The sequence below is a fragment of the Neopelma chrysocephalum genome, unplaced genomic scaffold, assembly GCF_003984885.1.
Source record: "Neopelma chrysocephalum unplaced genomic scaffold, ASM398488v2 Primary Assembly neopelma1_77, whole genome shotgun sequence".
NCBI lineage: Eukaryota > Metazoa > Chordata > Aves > Passeriformes > Pipridae > Neopelma > Neopelma chrysocephalum.
Genome location: NW_020897738.1, coordinates 4,571,917 through 4,597,102, shown reverse-complemented (window position 1 = coordinate 4,597,102; position 25,186 = coordinate 4,571,917). Strand labels below are relative to the sequence as shown.

Sequence of the window (25,186 nt, the reverse complement as noted above, 5' to 3'; positions counted from 1 at the left end):
GTGGAGCTCCCTGTTCCAAACTATAATTTCAGAAGGATACTTGCTTTAAATCTTGCAGCTCTCTGCTTTGGGTCTTGACAAACTTGTACATACACCAAAACCCGTGGCTTGTTTTATGGTCTCATTTTAATGGGGTTGTCTGTATTCCAAGATCCAGCAAACAAAACAGATCAAAAACATTCCATAAGGGTTTTCACTCACAGCTTCTTCCTCATCCTTCACATACCCAATCTTCATAGGCTGAGCTTACTGACTGCACCATCTCCCATTTCCAATTAATGGTTGTGAAGTTCTGTTCTGGACTAAAATCCAAGCATACAGGTGTTTCACTTAAAACCCTTTGGCAGCTGTGGAACTGGACCAAAGGCTTAGATCAGTGAAGGAAGGAATTAAGGGAATAAACAAAAAAAACTCCTGTACAACAGGGTTTCTATCAGAGGAACTACAGCTCCTCCCAGGTATCGATCCAAAGACAGGGTTGACTGCTGACTAGCACATCTTTGGCTGACAAGCCAAGGAAGTAAACCAGTTACAATAATGACAAAAAATAACTGTCACCACGAGCACACAGCACTTCATCTTCTTTTACAACATCCAGAGAAAAGGGGCCAGATTCTTGTGTTCCAGCTTCCTTCCCTTGTCAGCATCCCCTTTTCAGCAGCTGTGCTGTATCTAGCTTAGATTATGGATGGACCTTGCTATGAACTTCTGGCTGAATATTCCAATACTGTCCCAAAGAAGCATATAGAAAAGCTCAAGACATCCAGTGGTAATTGGATTTCTAATCAATAATGTGGGCTATGCATTGCCATGTAGTGTATCCAATGAGACACGGTTTGCTGCTTTTTGCCTTTCACAGGCTTATGAATATCCCATATAGCACAAGGCTACAATCCTGTAAGCCACTGACTCTTAGAGCAAGTGCTAAAACAATGAGAGAGATGATTTCTACACTTGGTCTTAGTAGATATTAGGACATTATTAGAAAACAGGAGCACCACTGAGTATCAGTGCAGAAAGATCTTATGTCACCCACTGAAGCTGTGATGTGCAACTGTAGTTTTGAGAGAAAGGACATGGACATAAACAGTTTCACAAAGCCATGTGGAAAGATGATGTCCACCCTGGTAACAAAGCAGGAGGTTAAATAAGACATGGGATGTTCTCCTGATAAGCCAGAATCCATTATAAAATCAGAAATCCTTGTAGGAAAGACAGGCAGCTCACCTCGCCACTTCCATAGGGCTGCTGAGGTGCAGGGGGATGGATGGAGGCAGCAGGAGGGAGGGGAACACTGTAAGGGCAACATGAGCCTGCAGCACTCCACAGGCAGCAGAGAGGACACCCACACTGCCCTTGCACAGAAAAGCCTCGATGGGGATGACTGGGATTGTGAAGGGGTGGAAGACCTTGGAGGGCTGCTCCTCATGTGTCTCAGGAGATCCCAAGTATTTCACAGCCCTGAGCCTCCCATCTGTTCCTGAGAATGGGATGAAGGATCTAATTAAGGGAGATTAACATGATAGGCTCGAGGCAGCGGAGTCTCTGCTGGAGAAAACTCAGTTACCTGCTGGAGCTCTCTGAACAAGTTAATGCAATAGTAGAGAATGGTGGAAGGGAACCTAATTTCCTACAAGTTTTCAATAACTTTCCATGTAATAGAGCAAGGGCCCTGTCCTGTCCTTAGGGGATACAATGCTGTAGTTCAGTGAAGAAATGAAAGAGGAAAGAGATAAATCAAAGCAAGACACAAATTGTCTTTCAGCCCAATATTCTGGGCTACTTGGTGATACAAGTAAGGATGTGCCATCGTGGCCCATCCAAAGAAAGGGCCTGTTCCTGGCAGGACTTCAGTGTCCCAACCTGCACAGCACATATTCCATCTCCAAAGCACAAGGATACCAATGACCAGGCTGTGCTGGGCAAACCAACCACTGCCAGAGGGCACTGAGAGGCTCTTCAGTCAAGTTCCAAGGGTGACTAACAGTGCTGCAACTGAGGCTCACGAGGCAACACTGCAAGGAAATAAATTGCACTTTACTAAAGGGCGAAATGAATGACACAAGTGACCAGAAAACATAGCCACTAAGGGCCTAGTAGAATTTTCTGTCCCACTGCTGCAAACTTCAACAAGATTTAGGTACAAATATTACTAAAAATCCCAAGGAAGTTTATCTGCGTTTTTAGTCATAGGAGGACAGTGTTTATTTCACAGTGTTCTCTTGATTGCTTCTCTTTCTATGCCTATTAAAGACTTCAGGTTCAGTTAAAGCTTTGCTGGGGAACTGAAAACAACACTCATGACTGGTCTCCTTCATCTGAGGACATGGTCCAAGCCAGAGTCAAACACATGGGTGCTGTTCTCTGCTTGCCTGAGGAACATGTACCATTCCTCCCAATGCTCTGGGAGTGTTCAACTCTCTCTGATTACTGTGTTTCTAAGTCCCTTGTGAGAGAAGCAGTTGTCAATATTCCCATTTTATGATTAAAAACTGAGGCATAGAGAGCCTAAGCAACTTGGCCAGGGTCACAGAGGGAGCATCTGGTTTAGCAGAGAGCTGAAGACCAGCTCCCCAGCACCAGGCAAGCAGCCAAACTCCTGGAACAGCTTCTATCAGGAACAATTCCCATATGGAAACACGCCACGAACACAAGGGCAGCCTAATTACAATTAAAAAGGAATCTTCCCAGACTCAAATAGGGTAGCAGTGCACAACGTGTATTTAACCCTGTGCAGTAGGACCCTGTGCTGAGCAGGCAGGGCCTTACCATCCAGAAAGGGTTTGGAAAGCAAGTGCTGCTCTGGAAAGGGGTTTGGAAAGCATGGGCTGAGGGCACAGCCATAACCCAGGCCCCGGGTTCACTGCTCAGGGTGGTCACCCACACCTGCCAGGCAGCCCTTCTATCCCTTTCCCTCAAAGTGCCCTCCTGGAGCCACACACCAACCCCATCAGAGAGCGCCCTACCCCAGCACAGCAGAGCTAATCCCGGAGCCTCCTCTCCCCCGCCCCACTCCTGCTGCCATTTTACTGCAAATACACTTGTTCACTGTAGTTAAATCCCCTCTGTGCTTTCCTTTGGAAGGGAGGATTTCAAAATTTGATTTGTTTTAGTCACTAAGTACTCTCTGGTATTCCCAGCAGATCCTTTAGCTGACAAGGTTTATACTTGTCGCCACTTTGTTGTGTTTTATGAATAGGGACCCAGGAAAGCCCAAGACACCATTTAACACAGCTCACATTAGTCTTTTACCCCGCGCCGCTCGGCGCCGGGTATCGCTCTCTCAACCAGAGTGTTACACACCAAATGGTCCCTCTAGGCAATGTACTCAGTCAGGAAGGATATTAACTCACCCCAGCAGAGCGTGTGACCGAAATGCCGACAACCCCTGTAGTTTAAAGCATAACTGATAAAACATTTGCGCATGTCAGAGAGACGCTGATCTGGTTCACACCACAGGGGCCTTGAGTGAGAAGCCCCAGGACGACACAGGGGAGCGTGGCAGTGCCCACCTCAGTGCCCTGCAGGAGCCTCTTCTCACAAACCTCCTCTGTGCTTCCTGGTGCTTCTTCCCAAATCCCTGGGGCAAGAGCCAGGAGCAACTGCCGTCCATGGGAGGCTTTAAGGAGCCTGTATGAGCAGGGCCTCCTGTTCTCTGAATTTTCAACCTCTTCCCCTCAGTTGCACCCTGCCCTCCTCACCTTGCCCTGATGATGGTTAAAGCACATGACAAGTAGCAAAAAGTTTACTAAACTCGAGTACAACTGTTTTGTCCACAACTAAACACAGATGGGCAGTCCTGAGTTGCCACCGGGGTCAAAAGGTGTTTCACCACCATAGAGATGGGGTGAAAAAGCTTGTGACAGCCAGATCAGCTCACTGCACTGAGAAAGAGAACAGCCCACAGGGAAGGTGCTCCCCAGGAAGGCATAAAAAGTTCACACCAAAGCATGATTACCCATTGCTGGCAACTGGAGATGTCAAAGAACTGAAGAAACTGGAGCAAAGGAAACACAGAGCTGTGGATGCACAGAGATTTGAGCCACTGTTCACCCAGCATGGTGCACACCAACTCATCTCCCACAGCAAGCGTGGAATAAAAAAGCATGTATCAGGGAATTAGAAGACAATTGTTATACCAGTCTCTACCCTCATGCTTCCACGTGAGAATATTTGCACGGGTGCAACGTTGCACCTCAGGGCCGACAGCAGAACCATCGGCCCAGTCCTCCTCGCCCGAAGTCCTGAAGAAAGTTTGCTGCCTTTGAAACTGTGTATTTTGTAAATTCTGTTACATCGTGCTCTCTGCTGAGCTTCTGTTCAAAGGGAAAGGCAGGGTGTCTGACAAACTTGCGTAGTTTTGACCTTGCAACCCTCTGAGTGCTATACCCGAGAATCCAGACAAAACCACTCCTGCTGTGGCTTTGCACTGAGAAAATGTAACTGGACGACAGCACTGCAGCTTACTCGAGTTCCCACTGAAATTAGCAGGAGCTTTTTCACTCACCTCCTCAGGAACAAAACCTCTCTGAATAATTCCAGCCTCCCACCAGTCTGCTGCTCAAAAGTCTTTTAGGCTGGAATTCATCAAAGCAAGCCATAAAATTGAAGTGAATTTCATTTATGCTTAGGGTCAAGTGTACAGCCCCTTAGACCCCACGGAATCTTACTTTATTTTCAATAAAATTAATTTTTTCAAAGCATGTAATAAGGTGAAAGCCCTTTCCAAGTATCTCTGCTATGGAAACTGGTGATGTCTCATGTTCATTAGCATCTGTCACATTATGCTGTGAGACAGAGTTTACTATGAGTGACAGAATACAGCAAGTCAGTACCTGCAGGTGTGTGACAAACAAAATCAGTGCAATCATGAGGCTCAGAAAATTGCTTTTAATGCTGTGTTTATATATATAATTCTGTTAAATTGCCTGGGCAGGATATAGAAGGATTTTGCTTTATACGAGTGCCTGGAAATCCTAAAATTGCATGTATAAAGGTGGAACTTCACTCAAATTTTAGGATGTAAGGACATAATGCAGAAGGTAAAGATGTGTCAAGTAGCAAAGCGAGGTTTCAAATACTGGTAATGAAATGACATTCAATTTTTTCCAGTCAGTGGTGGGAAAAGGTTTAATATACAATTAGGTAAAGAGTTGAGGAGATGACTGTGAACAGAGCCTTCCATCCCATCCCTAGACAGTCTAGGACCTACAGCAAACATTTTAAAAACATCGCATTTGTAACTAAAAATAAAATGCCATTTCATTTGGTGGCTGTATAATAGTGATTTTATACAGTGCCATTAAAAGTAAAATTCAAACAGGAGGAACTGCTGAGTGCTGCTAAACTGCAGAATTTTTAAGTTCTTTGAGGCAAGAACATGTCAATCTTTTATATGTCTGCAAAATGCCACGAACATCTACAGCACTCTATAAATCATAAAGGGAATGATACAAGCAAACAGGAATTATGGGATCTCTTATCTCTCTGGCAGATTTTGCCCTATGGATAAAGTAGCTTACAAAGCAATAATAGAATATTATCAGCAAAATAAAGTTTTAGTGGCTTTTTATTCTTAGCAGCATTTTCCTAGCACCATGTCAATAGAAGTGAAGCTTCATCTGGGACCAAAAAGTTCTGATTTGCATATGTTATCATGCAAAATGAGATTTTGTTCTACCCTTGCCTTCAGAAACACTGAGCCATGCATAAGATCAGATCACAAAATTAAAACAATTTATTGTACTGGAAGTCTCCTCTGTTAGTTTTGGCCTAGTTCCCAGTTCAAGTGATTAGTGAAACCACAGAAATACTAATTAGCAGGGCAGGGTCCTCAGTGTGCATGGGGTATTAACAGGTAGACTGACGATGCTAATCTTAAAATTACTGTCTGCTCCATTATTAATTAATCACCAAGACAGGAAATCCAATGACCACTTTCAGAAAACAGATAACTTATGCCAGGAAATGTGGGAGCTCCTCTTCACCAGGGTGTGCAGCCCAGCTGACCCTGAGGCAGGGGCTCCAGGAGCAGCCATCCTCTGCATCCCCAACACACAAACACCACCCATCAGATCCTGCACCCGCAGGAGCTCATCCTAAGGATTCCTAAAGCTCTTACATGTTCTTTCTTTGCTTTCCCATCTTTTGAGTCTCGTGAAATTTTCAACATTTTTCATCAGTCACAACAAGAAGAATCTCAGTTTTACATTCAAATGCAAGTGCAATCCTTCTTCAAAGTCTGGGACTTAGAATGTAAATATTTGAAAAGAAATGATAAAAAATATGACTTGTCAATATGTGTCATCATCACTACTTAATAAAACTCCTCTGTACATTAGAGCAACAGCATTGTCCCAGTATTTTATGGTGAACAGGTAGAACTAAAGCTGAAATTAATTCTGTTTATGTAACACAAAAAAAGCCCATGTATCACAGGGGTCATTCCTCTACAGCATTTTAAAAATCTACAAAGTTTAACTGGTTGTCCAGGTGCAGACCAGGGAATAAGTTGATCCTGACCAACCCCAGAGTCTGGGCTTCTCCACAGCCTTCATTATACAAGGTACTACTTTGCACTCACAGAGAAGGGAACATGAGTGCTCATCCAGAGACCCAATTAAAGCTCTCTTTAAAAGAAAATAAACAAAATAAAGTACAGTATGTGCAAATGAGTAAATGTAAGCTGCCCCGGCCTTTTGGGACACAGTCTGTCCCCAGTGTTATCCACTATTCCAGCACCAAACATATTATTTGCAAATATTAACGACTGAATAAAGCTTTGAACAGCAAAAAATCAGAGTTGATTAGCTATGAAGGGTAATAGACTGTCCTCACATCTTGAGTTGTTTCCTGGCTTTTGTCAAACATCAGCTGCTGGTACATAAATTCAGGGAGTTCACTCCCGATCTCTCAAAATCAAATGGCCACATAAACAGTAAGAAAGCCTTGTAGCATGAGACCTTCAGAAAGGAAACTTTCCACTTGCAAAACCCACTCAGGAAATAATAATATAATTGGCAGCACTATAGAAAATTTCCAAAAAGCAATTAAAAGGCTCCTCCTGGACTGGGCCCTAACCCTGCCATATCCCAACTGCAACACACACTTCATATTCCAGAAGGCATCTCCCACATAATGGTTCAGCAACCTACACTGTTGCCAGAAATAGAAAAGTACATCAGACTTAAGCAATTAAGTTTTTCTGTGCTACATAACCCAGAGAGGAACCATACAAAGAAAACAGCAGAAAATGAACAGGATGAATTACAGGCATCAGCAGTAAAAGATAAAAGAATAGCTTCTTTCTTTCATTCAATAATACATTTGGAGGAATAAAGCTTGTGCTGACAATGAAAAATGTAACAAGTGGGACTACAAATAAACTTGCAGTTAGCATTCATTTTGTCAGAGTGAGTACAAAATTCAGCTTAAGATTCACATTTTGTAGAAAATTTCTTCCTAGGCTAAAGGCTTATCCTACAATTTAGGGCCAATAGAAACCTTTAAATTTAATTTTATTTGGAATGGGAGGACAGATTGGGTTAAGGAAGGTCAGGCATGCCAAAAAACATTTTAGTTTTGTATTTAAGCATGAGTTACTAGTGGGGGAGAAAAAAAAAGAATGAAATATAAACTGGGGCTTTTGTGTTGTTACTGTGCTTTGTTAAAAAAAAAATCCTTATATATAGCATAAAAGGTACTAGAATCTAATCAACTGCTCACAGCAGGAATCCAGAAGTACCACTTACGGTGTGCAGCAGACTGACATATAATCATGGCTGAAACAGAATTACAGCTCACATAACCACATCACTTCTGTTGATCTCTGCTGGAGCCTCGGGGTGGAGGAAGAGGTGGAGGGAAAGAAGTCCAGCAGACATCCCCTCATCAAAAAAGTGAAACTAAAGGACCAACTGACGCCAAACCAAAGGCTTCGCCAATTCACGGCATCACAAGAGGCAAATCCACAAATTGCCCCACTGCAGGTGATCAAATTCTTGTTCCATTCAACTGGTTCCATTCTATTCCTTCTCCCACACATCCAGTTCTCCCACTCTTTAGCGTATTTGTTGTTATTATATATGAAAGAAAAAAAAAGATCAGAGAATTTGTTCTGTAAAACACAGAGAAAGGAGCCCTACAGTGTTTTTCAAAGAATAAAGATACAAATGTCTGGGCATCTCCAAATCAACAGACATCTGCTCTTATTTTCAGCTTCTAAGAACGTATTCGACACTTTTTTCCTTTGCACCACAGTTTTTTCAGAACATGCATATGCTCACCTGGCTCGGGGCAACAATAAATGCAAAACATGAGCAAATGGAAAAGTTGAGCTAATTGTGGAGCAGCAAACAGCTTCTCAAAGGGAGCTCAATGCTTCAGACACAGTCATTAGAAATGCTTTTGTGGGATGGAGCATATACTGAGATGAGGGCTCGAACTTCTCCTTACCTGTCTCCATGTAATGAATGAGAAAAATAAATGTTCTGGGGTGTGTAGTGAGAAACAGAGCACTAAATCAGCCTAAATCAGATGCTGGGCTGGGACAGTCAGGTCCTATTTCATGCAAGCAAATAAGTGTCAAGTTTTCAATGTTACTGAACTCCAAACAAGTCTCAGTCTCGTATCTTGATTACTGGACACATTGCAGAGGAGCAGAGCCTCCCATTTAAAGAAAAACCTAAATAAAGGCATACAAAACAGAGAGGACAGCTGCTATTTGGCTTTGTGAATGTCAGCTGAGGCTCTGTAATGAGCTCCCTGAAAACCTATCCCTGAACCAAATACGAGTCTACTGAGACTTGAAGAGAGAGTCCTGCACATGCATTCAGTTCCTAAGGCACATGTCAGAGATGGAAAAAACTTTTTTGATCTCTGTGGTGTTGATTAATAAACAGTTCATAACAATAATAGGATGACAATCAGCAATCAAATGAAATTGTTCAGTATGAAAGAAGTCATTTTCTCCTACAAGGTGTTGCTGTACAGCAAGTCTCAAGGTGTTGTTGACTGACTAAATAACAGTTTTCATTATTAAGGCATTCACAGCCAGCAGGTTCCATATTCATCATTACCATTTTTGTTTTTTAAAAAAATTATCTACTTTTCCTTTATGGCAAGGCTTGGCAATGACAGATGAACCATCAGCTTATCTGCTGATTTTTAATGACAGCATTTTGCATTCATTATGCCCTACTTAAATCACTCTTTTTAAAAGAGGAATAACTTATTTCTTCCTCTTGTCACTAGAGAAATTAACTGGTACACTATTAAGAAGAAGTGCTTGTCTAACAAAAAGATACACCAGTCACAGATTTAGAAAATCAGCATGGACAAAAACTGTCCAAGAGAGAGTGAAAATAAAAATCCATATATCCAAATACCTCACTGCCAAGGTCAATAGTTCTGGGGTTAAATCTCTGCACTGAAAACTCCCAAGAGAAAAGACAAAATAATTCTTTTTGCTTGTGCAATGCTGATCAGTCCCTTGGCTGATGAGCTAAAACGTGTGAAGCCTGTGGGTGATGTAGGGTAGCACCTTCCTGGCTGTCAGGAGCAGGGATATTTCCTTGGGGGAGCCAAGCCTCTGTCTCATCCCAGCCTAACACAACCCCAGCAGACATCAGGAGGGTCTGTGTTTGCCCATCCTCAGCTCAGGGCTGCTCACAATCCAGGCACAGGCTAAGAACCAAAAAACACAGCACCCAGACAACACATGCAGAAGAACAACCCCCAGAAACAAAGCTCTTAATGAGAGCTGTACATGCCAAGCTTTTGAGCCCAGTGAGTCCAAAAACTCCAGCAGAATCAAACCAGTTCATTAATTATACCAACAACAAAAAAAAAGGCATTTTTGTGAGATCAAGCTATTGGCGGTTGGTTTTAAGGAAAGCTTTTTTGCTAAAGCTTTAGCAATTTGCCTTAATGACTGCAATATTTCACAGCAAACCCCTTAACAAGTGTCCTGGGAAAATCAGCATAGGCCAACTTGCACAGAAAGAACAAACACATCCAGCTTCCAAGTGTCTGAGTGCAAGTTCCCAAAGACAGTATGTTCAAGTTTATAATAAAATGGTGTCCTGCATTTTCAGCCAAGTGATGAGGGGACATAACTATTCTCCTGTTACAGACCTCGTGAGACAAGCTGGTAAACAGCCCTGATGCAAACTGTTCCCCTCCCACAGCAAAGTTACAGTGGTCCAATGTGCTCTCCAGTATTTTGTCTCTTCCACAGAGCTTTCCCAATTTCCAGTGCTCTCTGGAAGGCTTTTTTCTCTCTGGCCTTTCTGTACTGGCCTCTGGAATGGTATAACCTCTACAAGGTTATCCTTCGGACACCCCAAAGCACCAGGATCCTGCAAAAGTGCCCCAAGTCCCAGTTTAAAGATTCGTCACACTAATGAATGTGCAAAGGCTCTTAGCTGAACTCCAACTTAATGTTCTTCTCAAATAAACAGTGAGGTTTAAAAAAAAACAAATAAAAATCACGTGCTGACACTGGCAGAAGCATCAGCAAATTTTTACTTTTTCATTTTACAAGAGTTTATAACTTTTTAAGTTAAGCATAAAAATATAAACATAAAAAGTTTACAACTTTTTAAGTTATATACACAGGTGAGGCATATCAATGGCAAAATGAGTGAATAATTCCAACTAAAGCAAAAAATAATTTATGCAAAGTTAATGCTGGGATGTTTTATAATGTATTTGGCAGAGATGATTCAAATAAATCAAAGTAACAAACTTAATATTTGCCTGTCTAGCAACAGCACCTCCTAACAATAAAACGAGTTTAAATTTTGGCTAAATGCCTAATAAACGAGTTGTTAGCTTTTGTACTTTAATGCACTGGCTATTAAGTAAGCAAGTCAACACATCATGAATGGAATTCAAATGTGTGCAATAGGCTCTGCTACAAGTCAAGCTTAGAAACTGGTAAAAGAGGGAATTAAACATACCTCAAATACCAGCTCCCCAATTTCACATTCATTCAATAATCTTTTCCAGTCCTATTATATCAAAGAACAATCCAATTATGGTACTTAAATCTCAGTGTACAGTTGCCAAAAATAAATTCCTTAGCAACACTTTCAACATACCCAGAGAGGTTTCTGCGCTACAGAAAATTCCAGTTTCTGCTTTCCACAGTATTTTCAGGTGTGACACACTAATGCCTGTCATTATATATAACATGGCTCACCATCAAGTCTTATATTTTCCACATATTGGTGTCTCTAATTGCAGACTCTGAGTACCTCCTTTATCATTATACCTGCCATCCACAGAAACAAGGTAGGTACTCAAAACCAAGTATGTACTTAAGTGGCACCCTACATAAAGGTGCTCTTCTGAGTCTAGACTTCAGTTTGCCAAATGAATAGGTTTCTAATCTGGGTCTATATAAATAAGTACAATATTTACAGAAGAATCAGGCAATGCTTATGTAGCATAATAATTTTGATCATGTCTCCTCCCTCCCTCTGTGATCTCCATAAGGCTTCACTGAAGCTTTCCCAGCACTGAGGTGATGTGAGATGCCTAAAGGTGCTGCACAGACACCTAAACAGGTGCAGATCCTGCATTTATAGGATGAACTGCACTAAGAATTGTGTTTCCCGGATACTCAGACCAAAGCAAAGGCTCCTTTGAGTCATCGAGGGAAAAGAAAAAGGTGATTAAATTATAGAAACAAACACCCAAAATCCAACACACGATCATTTCTGTTCCTTCAGTCAGGACATCTGTTATGAGAGTGATGAGTTCAGCAGCCATGGTTACTCAGACTTTATCACTCAGACTTAGTTATCAATTAAGCACAGCTGCAATGTGCACACACAGGTCTGTAAAGCTTTAGAAATCCTCCAGAACTGTACAGATTTTTGTCATTGACCTCCTGAGGTAACTCACGTGCAACCATCCACATGACCATCAAAACGCAACGCACAGGAAACCAGCAGAGACTTGGAGAAGCCCATCGACTTCTGAATATGTCATCATTCCCTTTGGCATCCAACGTGGAAAAAACATGCAAGCTCCAATGGATGAAGAATGATTTGAACAGCCATTCACTCATCTGCATGCATTTGAAATTTGCTCCCAGTCTCCCTGTCACGTTCTTGCAGTCCTAATTATGCAGACTATCCTAGCCTGAAATTAAACTTTCCCAACTGTTACATCAATATTAAGATTCACATCTAGGAATGACATACCCAAAACGAAGGTAATTAGGTCAAATTAAAAAACAAGATTCATTTCAGAATTATTTGGCTCATCTTTCAAAAGACATGTCACTCAGAATAGGCTTTGGATCAGGTTCTGTTGACCACACTTGTGAAGAGTTTATTTAAGCCACTTCTTTGTATGTTCATTGCTGCACCAAGGAAGAGATCAAAGGATCAGGAGTTCCACTGATTTTTTTTTTTTTTTTTTTTTTTTTGCTCTTTAACCCCACATTATCTACTAAAGCAAAGTCAGGTATTAAATAATACCTTCCATTTTCCTTACACCACCTAAATTGGCAATACAGAAAAAGGAGATCAAAACTTGAAAGCGCTTAAATTCTAAACTAAAACATTGCCTGAATAACCACTTCTAGAAGTTAGAAACAGACTTCTGGAAGAAAGCCTTCAGCCACAAACACAGCTGGCAACTGCCTTATCTATCAGCAAGGTGATCAACAAATCAGAATTTGGTTTTTTTGAGGGAAAGATCAAAATTGTGAATGAACATCACCAGGGGGTCAGACATGTGTGTTACTTTTCTCATGATAAATCTATTTCTTATAGTTTTCTTTCCATTGCTACCAAAAAGGTACAACAAAGGACTTGCTACCTCTCAGCATGTCAAGAATTTTTTCTCAAAGAATTTTTTCTTTCCCTCAGTTTGAGTCTAATTCCTCAGGCCCTTACTCACCAAGACATGCTACACATAACTAAGTTTGAGCCTTCTCATGGAATATCACACCTACTCTACACAAAGACAGTTTACCATCAGAGGCCATTGTACCCAGCAGGGTAGGTAGACTCATTTTCTGAGGCATAGCAAAACCTTCTAAGCAAGATGCAATTTTTATAAAATAAAAAAATATTTTTCTAATTCACTGTAAGTCCATTAAGCAAATGCTGTCAGAAGGAATTTTCTGCATATTTCTCTGGATTTACATAAAGCTTTCTGTCTGTTTGGCAAGTTAAAATACCTTTCTCAAGCATTGATTTTCTAAGTAATACTCATGTCTCTGTATTATATCATCTTCCTCCACTGAATTGAGTTCTTCCAACAAGATGTTTCTCATTCTCCAAATTTTCCAGACTTTGTTGGGGCTCCCTGCTGCACAGCACAACAGGTTTTTCCATCTACCAAAGACAAATTTGTTCAAAAAGGGACCCTTGTGCCATAACACAGGTCCCACACCAGCACGGATGGAACAAGAGGAGTGAGTAAGTCAGAACCTTCTGGGACTGGTGAACTGGGGTCAGGAAGCAATTATCTGGTCTACCAGTCAGTACTGCCTCTGACCCATCTCTACTGGAGTTTGTACTTGAGCAGCAGTGAACCCAACTAAGAAAGAGGCAGAAAGAGTCATCCAAAGGAGCTGGCTGACCAGGAGAGAATTAATGGGGTTTCCAGACTATTAGCCTCCCAACAGGAGATGGACAGACAACTTTGTTGTTCTTGGCTCTGTAGAGAAAAAAAAGAAAAAGAAAAAAAGACCCTCCAGAAATGATATTTGATCCTTGCACCACAGCTTTCTACAATAAGTTGTCCCTTGTACCACTGCAATTTGTCTATTATTTTTATGTCCTCTGTAAGGTACTGCGAGGTGTCAGTGCTTTTATCTAAGAGGAACATTTCCAAGCATTCCAAGCAGGCCTGGGTTCTTTTATACAAAAACACATGGATGTAAAGAATAAAGGTTGGTTAAAATTCTTCTAACTCAAGTTTTCTTTGTGACTCAATAGAGTCACTTATGTTTGAAAATGTGTGTGGATGCTTCTCACTGGAACACCCTTTATACAAAGCAGAACAGACTCCATCATTCATAATAGAGGTCACAGTCTGAAAACTGGTACATTAAAGATAAAATCCTCTTCATCAATGGCTCAAGAGACAATGCTGTCTTGGGGGCTGGCCAAAGGCCAGGGAATGAACTCCTGTAGGACCTTAAGCCACAGGCACTCTACATTCAAAGCATATTTCTTTGCCCATGACACCTCCGACCTAAGGAAAGCAGCAAGTGCATAAGAATAGGAAGGAAACATCCAAAAACACTGCACCACAGAATCTGTGGCTTCTTCCTACACCTTAAGCACCTCTGGTTTTTAATTCAAAACCTTTCTTTTCAAATTAGGTACCTTCATAGAAATACAGCTTTAATGGTGGAAAGAGGCCCTAAGGAAGTCTGATCACTTCACCTACATCAGACTGGTCTGGTAGGGGATGACAGCATTGGCTTTCCTTTCCCATCTCTCCAGATTTTTTTCCCTCAGCTGTTCTCTATTCTTTCCTGCCTGCTTTACACATCTTCTTGTGTTTCTTTGCTCCCTCTGCTCCTCTTGTTCATTCACTTTGTAGTACTATGTGAACCTCATGGCATCCAGCCCACAGCCTTTGCATGGCCTAAAATAAGACAGAGCAAGGCTGTCTGTCTTTACCAGTTACTGCTCTTTTGTGTAAAGCAACACATGCAATTGATCTTCTGTCAGACAACTGCTGCTGCTGATGGCACTTTACACACTCAGTGTCCTGGGGCCAGGCGAGTTCCTTTGGCAATAAACACATCAGTGAGAGTTTCAGTGCATGGCCTGATGCCTCCCCCAGTGTGGTTAACAAAACCCTGCTGTGTGCTACAGCCACCCATTTTTATAGGCTTATTTATCTTACAGAAGCAACCAAACTCCTCATTGCAGCACCAGCGTGCCCTGTGCTGAACTGGCACTCTGGATACAACCACACCAGATCCTCCACAGGACCAAGTCACTGCAGTAAATAACAGAATCACAGAATCTGCTGAGCTGGAAGGGACCAAAAGGATCATCGAGCCCAACCCTCAGCCCTGCACAAGACCATCCCCAAGAGTCACACCCTGTGCCTGAGAGGATCATCCAAACGCTCCCTGAGCTCTGTCAGCCTTGGTGCTGTGCCCACTGCCCTGGGGAGCCTGGTCAGTGCCCAACCACCCTCTGGGGGAAGAACCTTTTTCCAATATCCAAACTAAACCTTCTCTGACAAACCTCAGGCCATTCCCTGGGGTCCTCTCACTGGTCCCCACAGAGCAGAGCCCAGTGCCTGCCCCTCCTCTTCCCCTCCCGAGGAAGCTGTAACTGCAGTGAGGTCTCCCCTGCTCATCAAACCCCCTGGACCACAGCAGGCTCTGCTTTTGGAGACAGTGTGAATATGCAGCACACCACCACTGCTTGATGGCATGTGAGCTTGGAGGCAACACAGGACTCAAGTGTGTCATTCTGGAGCAGAGTGGTGGGGAATTCAGTGCGGAAACACCTCCAAAAAGCTGTGAGAGAGAGCTCCAATCTGGCAGAGATAGTGCTGAGGACTGCCAGGAAGCCTCAGAGCACCCCGGGCTTCCAGGTGGAGTAAGTGCTTATTGCCCTCGGTAAAGTGGGGACTGGAATATGTAGGGCAAGCACAGAAAAAGAAGTGAATTATTTTAAATACATACCCATAAATACATAAAATAACTGCTTTTTCTGTTTTAGATATATATATACACATTACAATTATAGTTTCATAAAATAATTTAAATAATTTGAACTCTGTAAACACCTCTTAAAATAGTAAGGAAATGGAATGATCATTATAGAATCCTAATTTTTCATTGCAGTTTAAAGACAGATGATGTAAAATGCCAGAGCTGAGCTGGTCTGTATCAATTAAAAAAAAAAAATATAAATTTTCGGGTGACAGAATAAATACTTCTGAGGCCACTTGAAAAAAAGCCTTCTGAAGATTTCACTCTCCTTCCTTCTGCATTCTGAGTGTCCCTCATGCAAGTTTAATTTATGCAGTGATGGATATCCTGAGAGATGGAAGCTGTATTATAGACATGAAGATAAAATAATCCCTAGGTGAGAAAAACCAGTTTGGTCTCAATAACACTGTACTCAACACTGCAGGTAAAATCAATTTTATTAACTTTGCTAGTTAGCATAAATATAACCCTTCTGATTAAAATACTAGTTTGTCAGAGGATCAGACTCTCCTTACCTGGTAATAATCCAATACAATTTAATGACAGTGTTCCTGAGTAAGGAAAATTATCTCTTTCTATGCTCTCTTTCAGAGCTGAGCTGCAACTCTCTGACCTAAGTTGTTGTGTTCTTGCCGTCTCGTCTGTCCTGAACCAAGGGCCAGGTCACATTAAGTTTTTTTCTTCAGCTTTCCACCAAGGAGACACCAAGCACCAGGACCATGAAATAATGTGGTATTGTGGGGCCTTTAAAATGAGACCGTGGAAACTCAGCTCCTGCTCAGCAATGACTTGAAACAACCTAATCCCATAAAATGCTAAATCAGTCTGGCAAAGCTCCAGAAATCCCATTCCTCAGGGTATCAGCACTGAGTTACGGGGTACTGTAGCTTGCCAAGATGGACCAGGCTCTCAGGGCATCTTTTCGAGCCCTCTTGCCTTAGTCCCAACTGCAGGTTAATTTGTGGCATTTCCTGAGATGCTTCCAGAGAACTCTCAGGAGCAAAGGACACAAGAATTGCAAGGCTCTATCCATCTTTTGGCAAGTACAGTGGGAAAAGCCTGCACGGTCTTTACAAAAGTAGGATCAGTTTTCCGGAAACCACAAAGGGTTTGTGTCTGGTAGACTCCCAAATTTTGGCCTTGTGGTTCAAAAGTATTTTTTGCAATACTTCAATATATAGCCCTACAGCACAGGCTAAGACCCCAGCCCTTCAGAAACTCAGCTGTTCTGCACAGAGGGCTGAAAACACCCTATTTGCTGCTTAGCCCACCAGCCCTGGCTTCCTCACTCCTTGCAAGATGCGTCTGAACTCAATGCAGAAATCCATAAAGACTCTTTCCTATGGAATGGAAGCGCTGCAGACATAATGCAGGACTATTTGTGCTTGAAGCAGAAACTTTTTGAGACATGCTGCTGCTTCAACTAACCCCACCAAAATTCACAGAGATCTGCCCCAAGGAGAGAACATGAGGGAGAAGAGATGTAGATGGCAACAATCAATCTCCTCACTCAACAAGCTACCAAAAAAGTCCTTTGAGATGGCAGCAGTAAGGGCAAAACAAGCCTCCACACAAATCAGAATAGATGTGGGCATACTTGTGTGTGTGTATTTAAAATAAATCTCTTCTTCTTATACTCTTTGTTCAACTACATTATCAAAAAGAGGTTTTAAATACAAGCTTATGGGACTACTAAAGAGGTGAATTTATGAATGTATTCCTAACAAAACACACTCTGGAAAGCTTTAATCTATGAATTGTGACAACCTTGGACAAAATGGATTTTTAATAGAATATAATGTAAACTGCCTGAAACATTGTGATAAGGAATTTTTTTTCGAGTAATGCACAGAATAGGCATGATGCACTCTGCATGAAAGGAGGAAAGGTCTTAATTTAAAGCATTTTAATGGACACTCAATTTGCGTAGGGAAATGTGAGAAATGGAGATGAAAAACTCAGGACAGCGATAACACTGCAGAGGGGAGAGGGAGAAAGATTAGAAAAGTAAGCAAATTTGAAAATGCTCCAGCTGATAACAGCGGCTAAAAGGAATGCAGACTGGATTAGGAACGTGTCACAGCCCAGAGCCACTGTTCTCCTGGCAGGCAGTGCCTGTTGGTGGCTCTTATCAGAGTTGCACACTGAGGAAGAAAGCGCAACCCAAGTGCAAGGCAGGGGAGAGCAGCCCTGTCGGGGGGCAGGGCAGTAGGGACAGTCAGGGATTTCACAAACCCAGCTGTGACTTGCTGGAGTTTCTGGGTTTCACCGGAGCTCCTGGAGCTGTCCCTCTTCACAGAGCCCGAGGGAGGCTCAAAGCCACCACAAACGTGGCCAACTCTTACTCAGAAAAAAGCTAAGCCAGGCTCAGTCCTGGCTTACCCACTGCTCTGCTACCAGCATAACGCTGGGCAAGTCAGCAGCACTGAAATCACTTCCAAGAGAGAAAAATCCATCTCCCCCGAGGCAGATATGATTCTGTTTGCTAACAGCCTCTGCTCTGCAACCAAAGAGATTGATCCTGCACTCTCATACATAAACTGCCCTTAATGAAGCTCCTTGAATTACTAAAAGGAGGAACAGATGAATTGGGTCTAGTGACAGTTTTGCCACATTGACCTTAACAGAAGCAAGCTCAGGTCTCTGCTCATTTAAATGAGACAGCAGAATTTCCACATAAACACTTAACATCTTTCAAAAGAAACAGGAGGGCCACCATTATGACCAAAAAGGCAAATTAAAGTAGAGATCAAAGTTAAATATTTACTCTAAGTACTACAATATTTGCAAATCTGGAAATGATCTTTCAGCAGTTTCTATTTGCATACTTTAATTAATCCAAAAATATTAAACTAATCTCACAAAGGAAAGGGTCAAAGTATTAATTAACTCAAGATTCATTGCTTTTGTGCAATTTAACAGTTCAACGCAAAGCAAAACTCAGTTTTAATAAAAACTAAGTTACTGTGACAGGTATAATTTCATGGATTAGTGAAACCACATAGAAGGCAATAAGCTTCAGCATTCAGGCTATTTTTTTGTCCAACTTTAAAAATAGTTGTTTCCTTTCAATTTCTGTAACACCAAATGATCTGAAGTTTTCCTTTTACCTCAGCATTTCACTTTCAAATTGATGGCTCTCCACCTTGCTCCAAACAGAACAGAGGTCACAGTTGTTAGAGAAAAAATCCCCACTGCAAAGTTCAGCAGAGATCAGACACTGCCCAGCCATCCTAATCATCCCCCAGAGCCAATTCTGGCTGAGCCTCCACTGCTGGAGCCTCTGTGTGTCACTGAGCAGCTCCAGGACAAGCACAAAGATCCCCTCCAGGCCACTGCCCCCGTGGCTGAGCTCTTACCCCACCAAAGGGACTCACTGGCTTCTTCAGCATCTTTTGGAGGAGATGGGACTTCTTGCCAAAAGGCAAAGGATTTGGAGACAAAGTATACAGTGCCAAATCCAGCTGCCAGAGCTTTGCTTTATCAGTACAGTAGCCTGGGAATCCCCAGGAAAATAAGGATGGAAGGTGGCTGGAATTTCCTGTATCACAACCTCAGAACTACAACTGACGAATGTGCTTAGGAAATGGGAGGGGTCTTCCCCCACCAAACTTTTTCTTTTTTTTTTTTTTAATTGAGAAGAAGTGCATGAAAGAGCTGATGAACTGAAAGCCTTGCCTGGAATTCATGCCAGAAGGCTCTGTAGCAATTCACCAGAGTGGGGAATCACCTCCCCTCACTTCACGGGTTTACAAGGCAAATGTCTGCGTCCCACTCAGTCGCCTCCACTCTGCATCGGCACTGGAGAGAAACAGGCACTTTTCCTTGCTATTCATCAGGCCTGTTTTACACATCCAGGAGGACTCTCACCTCAGCAGTGCCTACTGCACTGCCTGTTGCTAAAAAGTAAACTCACATTAAGTAGCTTTCCCCCCAGCACTTTCATGGCAGGTACCCAGGGCTGGGCGGGATTCATTTGCTCCTCAAATACAGCTGCAGAAACTAAGCAGAGAAGAAACTCTCTTTGCACTGCAAAACTCTGACAACAATCTTCCCAGATCTAAACAGTTGCTAGCAACCATTTTTCTCCCCCACAGGAGTTTTCAGAAAAAAAGGATGGATGCAAAAGACTCCGCAAATAAAAATTTTGACATGAAGTTTTGTGATTTCCTAATTATTATACAATTTCTAGCTAAATTTATGCACAGTGTACTTTAACTGCATGATAATGGAGAGAAATTGCTCGTTTTGTAAAATACATAATTCTGACTAACAATGTAAATTTCTCCTTACCTTTGATACAGCTTGTGGGAGCATTACCATAACAAAGTACACAGCATTCAGGAGAGTTCATAGACACTCAGGTGTTTTGCAGCAATAATGAATAAAACTGAATAGCTGTGACTTTCATAGATTTTCAAATAAAGAAGACAGCATTGTCCTATATTGCTTTCAATTGTTCTTCATATTTCTCCATTTGAGTTCATTTTTTCCTGTTGGCCCTTTGGCAGCAGGAATTCTGCTGCCCTGAAGGTTCACGAAAAGCAGATGTGAGCTAAGGACTTGTGGGCTGCCTCCAATTTAATTAGATAATCTACATCCGAAGCTCGGAAGTGAAACAAAAGGAAAAAGCTCTCATCGGATCACATATAGCTTTTCCAAGGAGGCTGAGGAGGAAAAAATACTGCTAATAAGGGCAACATGGCTCATTAAAGAAGCTTTTGTATGTCTCTCACAGCACTTTTAGCAAGGAAAGCCCATGGTGTCTCACCTGTCCTCTGCCCCGGGGTCATTGTGCACACAGGTGACGGTGGCCGTGGTCCTCGCGCTGTCCGTCTCCTCCTGGACCCCCCACTGGTCAGCATCACTCACCCTGATGTCCGTGATCTTCACACCTGGGGCCGTCCTGATTCTGTTGGGGGACAACAGGGACTGCTTTAGTTACAGATCTCCTACAAACAAACCCAGAGAGGTAAACGAGGGAGCTGAAGGCAAATGCTCCCTCTCCCGTCAATAACAGACTGATACCTTGCGACCACAAGTCATCCTGCTTTAAAAAGATAAAACAGGTCCAATCATTTTAAAAGAGATGAAGTATGAGTTTCATTATGTGCAAAGCCAGTCAACTTCCAGCTTGAGCAATGTGGAGAGATCAAGAACAGTTTCTACTTCAGTGGCACCAGCCTGATACAAATGAAGCAGATGTGACTAAGCATAACTTGATTTAATTTGCTGTGTCTGTCCTGCAGTTTAAGATGGAGAATAAGAGGACTGTGATATAAAATACATCCTCCTGCCTGCAAACCTTTGGGAGCAAGGTGTCTTTTAATATTAGGGCGGTCTGCATGAAAAAAATGTGTTTCACTGATCAAGAACCATAATGCAGGAAGGAGTGAAAAGGAATAAGTTAGTCCAGATCTAGGACTGAGGGATGAAAATATTCATGCCATTGCATCAGGATCTATCAAACTGGGCACATCAAACTCCTGCTGCTACAAATAATCTGATGCTGACATGGAGAACCTTGATTTCCTGAGCATGGCAAGAGTCTGAGATCAGTTTGGTAGCTGGTAAATGTCACCATTTTTTGGTTTAAAAGAAAACAATTGCCAAAAAAATAAGAAGTCCATGCTCCAGCAGGGCTTAGCACTAGGAACAGATTGCCAAGGAATAGGAAACAAACTGCTTTTAATAGCAGGGACTTCATTTGTGCAGCTTGACTCCTGAAACAAGCCTGGGAGTTTGACAGGAGTGCTGCAAATATGCCTAGAGTACAATTAGGCAGAAAGCAACTGCTGCAGAGCCACGATTGCCACTACTGTGACTTAATTAATTAAAAGCAAAGCCAAGAGGGACCCCTTAGCTGTGTGGTGGAATGAAACAGCTCTGCTGAGACCTGAAGCGTTACTTAACAGTGAATTGTGATGGATTTGCCCTGATGCCTCGTGGCCACTTGGTGCTCATGTTACACTATTAAGAATTTCCTTTAAGTTCTAGCTGAGTTCATGGATTTGGATCAAAGTAACTTCAGCACTCAATGGGTGGTCTTTTCCCCTGAGAAGGAATTAATTCATCCTGCTTTTATGATACCCTGATTTCTGCCTGTAAGGCTTTACTGACTTGATGGGTCAAATCCGTGCCTGGCATAACCAATCTGATGAAAAATATTCCCTGTAAAGATAGAATTTTACTTGATATTTTTCTAATTGTCTCCTTCATGCTTTTCCACAGGCATTCATATCTCCACACAACACACCTCAAAGCTGATGGGCCCCTTTCCTATCATCTCCTCTTCTTTTTTTTCAGAGGAACATTCATTTATGCTGTAGTAATTACACTGGACCAAATAATTCCTCCAAGACACCTGCATGGCTTCATTTCAGACTGACTTGTAATTTACATGAGATAGAGAATTAGGCCCTCAGCAATGGATTCAATAATTCTTTTCATTAGACCTAGTCAACCATTCTTGAAAAAAAATCATTAGGGCCAAAATAGAAAAATAGTAAGAAGACAAAGAAAAAAACCCCACCAAATTTTTCTTTCTCAGCCAAAGTTGTGGGTTTTCTTAACAAATTTGCCTCCCCATCCCGTCAAGTTCCCATGTTTTTTCTTGACAACGTCTGGAAACCTCTAACCTGGCTTTCCACTCAGGTCAAATCCTGGTTAATTAAAGGTTAATGGAAGGGCAGGAGATGCTGGGGGGACACACACACCAGGACAGCTGGATCTCACCCATGATTTCAGGATTCATCAGCCTTTTTCCATCTGTCAGAAGCTTGTTATGTCCTCCTACACAGCTTTTGCACTACAGATATCTTCACTCTGCAGCATTTACTTACATCTATTCTGAACCAAATCTAGGGTTGGTGTATCCCAACGAGGATGAAGAGCAACATGACACAGTTCCCTGCACACCTGAGCAGGGATAAGCATTCAGGACCCCTGTGCAGCTCCTTTCTCATGGAAGATGAAGCTGCTGCTCGTCTTTACCTCCATCAGTGGTCCTCACACACAGAGTGGGGCTAAGGATGCAAGAGTCTCAAATATCCACATCTATCCACATCTCCAATTGTTCCAACCTCTTCCAGACACTCTGCACCCCAAAATGATGACTCTCCTCTCAGCTCAACCCCTCAGCTGTGTCCACTTCCCTCAGCAAGGAGCTTTGCTGTTTGTTCTCCTGTGTCTGAATGCAGATATGAGATGGTTTTTCCCTGTCTGGACATCAGATGAGGCTCTGTTGGTGCCTGTCCTCTTGACCCACCACTTTGATTCACCTTCAGGGCTTTGTCCCTTAACAGGGGGCCTTCTGGATTTTGGCCACGCTGGCTGTGGGCTGTGCCTACAGCTTTCCCTTGCTGCATATCTCCTGCCTTGCTGGGTTAGCATCAAGTGAACATCGAATCCTCTGTTCTCCAGCTACATTTTCCAAAAACGTCTCAGAATGCTGCATTTTAGGAAAAATTCCAGTCTAATCCCTTGCAATGCATCTGCTCTGGTGGGCTGAGACAAGATGTCATTTTGCATTTTTGGATATCAGTAGAGCCAGGAAGGTTGAAAGAAGGAAGAAACTACATTCAGTTTCTCACTTAGGAAAAGTCAAGAAATTCAAATTAAACCAGCCTACATATGGGAGGTTTGAGCCTACTGTTCCTCAGATAAGTGATTCATATCTTTAAATCTGCCCCCAAACTCCACAGGCACAAAAATCGTTGTAAGTTTTGGGGACTGAGGCTTTGCAAAAGAGTAAGAAATTCCTAGCAGAGCCAACATGACTTGGATAAAGGATGGTGAATGGCACGTGTGTGGGCACCACTCCGTGCCAGGCTTCAATTATAAGCTTGGGTGGATTATTTGGTTTTGTTATACCTCCCTTCCCCACATATAAAATGCTGGGAAGTGCTGCTCTTCCAACTCAAAGGGAGCTGTAAGGACAAATGGAATTGCTTGAGAAAAATCTGATGTCCTTTAATTTGCCAGCTGACAAAAATTCTGCCGTCTCTGGGCTTGAAAACATGGAATTGAAGTATTTCACAGAAGCATGACCCAAGAAGTAAGTGTTACCACTAAGATGGCTTAATTCCTTCTTTTTATAAAAGATAATTGTGAAATGGGGGGGGGAAGGGAGGGAAAAAGGAACAAAAGATGACAGCCAATTGGAAATTTGGCAAAACTGACATTTCATTGCCATGAAACACTTGCTTTCTGAAAAGCAGAATTTTCAGACAGAAAACTGTCCTGTTTAAAAACCTTTAAGACATTACAACGTACATGGCATTTTGATAATGCAATTAGCAGAGATGTGAGGCAGAGGGTTACCGAGTGAGCTCAGCAGAAGTTACCCTGCAACAGGGCCTATTTATTCATGATATCCCTTCTTTAGGGGTGAAGGAGGTCCCACAGAAATGTGACACCCTCCAGCACTGCCTTTCATGACACTTTCCCCATAAGATCTCAAGAGGAGGGAGCTGGAGGGGGAGAAGTGCCAAAGCTGCCCAGAGCAGGGAATCAATGAAACTGCTTCAGGAGGGAATGCAGCCCCTTCTCCAGCTCCAAAGGCACAACAGAGGGAGCTGCTTTCAATGTAGACTGCAGAGTACATTTAGTAGCCCTGGCAGGACTTTTTCCCCTGAACAGTATGTCCTCCATTTACTGTAGAATATGAAGACAGAAACATGATAGACTGAACGCAGTGGGTAAGCAGAAGCATTCCCAGCCTGCCAACTTGGAACAGCCAGGAACTATTTTCAAATGCAATCCCAGCCTGAAATGTATGTGACCCCACGAATTCAGCCACTCCAAACCTCTCCTCTCAGTTATTACAACAGAAGGAAAGGAGAAGGCACCAGTAATCACCAGAGCTGGAAAGCAACTTAAGGGCTGCAAGAGGGATTTCAACACCGAGCACTTAGTGGAAGTGGTGCAGGGACTTCCATGGCCTCCCAGTCAATTAACTGCAAAATCTGAAAGGTAAATGCTTGCTTGCCACACGCCCCCACCCCACTCCTGGCAGCAGTAACTGGGAAGTAAAATCTTGGCAAAAGGAACTTTAAAATAGAAACAGAAGGAAAAGATATTTAGGAAATAAAACAGGAATGCGCTCACAGCAGATGGGAAATGCTCAAAATTATGAGGAAAAAAAGACTTTTTCAGAGCTATTTTAGAAATCTTCTTATCCCCCCATACTCTATTATGGGGGAAAACATGATCTGAGCTAAATTCACTCTCAATGACGTACTAATAATAACAGCTATGATAAATTTCATTTGTAATTTCCAGCCATTTCTGTAGTCAGCCCTTCAACTGCATTTTTAGCCCAATTAAAAATAAAATCATTATCCTTCCCCTACAGGAAATCCAAGCTGTAGGCCACTTTAGTCAACTTGCCCAAAATTATACTGTCTCTGCAGAGCCAGAATGAGGGCCTATACATCCCGATTCCCAGGCTTGCACTTCAGCTAGACACCCCCACCC

At 42.4% G+C, this 25,186-nt stretch overlaps 1 protein-coding gene across 5 annotated transcripts in view; it reads right to left on the bottom strand.

The window, feature by feature from the left end:
* Positions 1-25,186, bottom strand: part of TMEM132B (transmembrane protein 132B) — a 227,175-nt gene that overhangs the window by 109,877 nt on the left and 92,112 nt on the right. For all 5 annotated transcript variants that reach the window (XM_027689456.1, XM_027689453.1, XM_027689452.1 and 2 more), the window contains one exon: positions 20,481-20,621. In XM_027689456.1, coding sequence (XP_027545257.1) covers positions 20,481-20,621 — 141 coding nt within the window. The remainder of the gene's footprint in view (positions 1-20,480; positions 20,622-25,186) is intronic.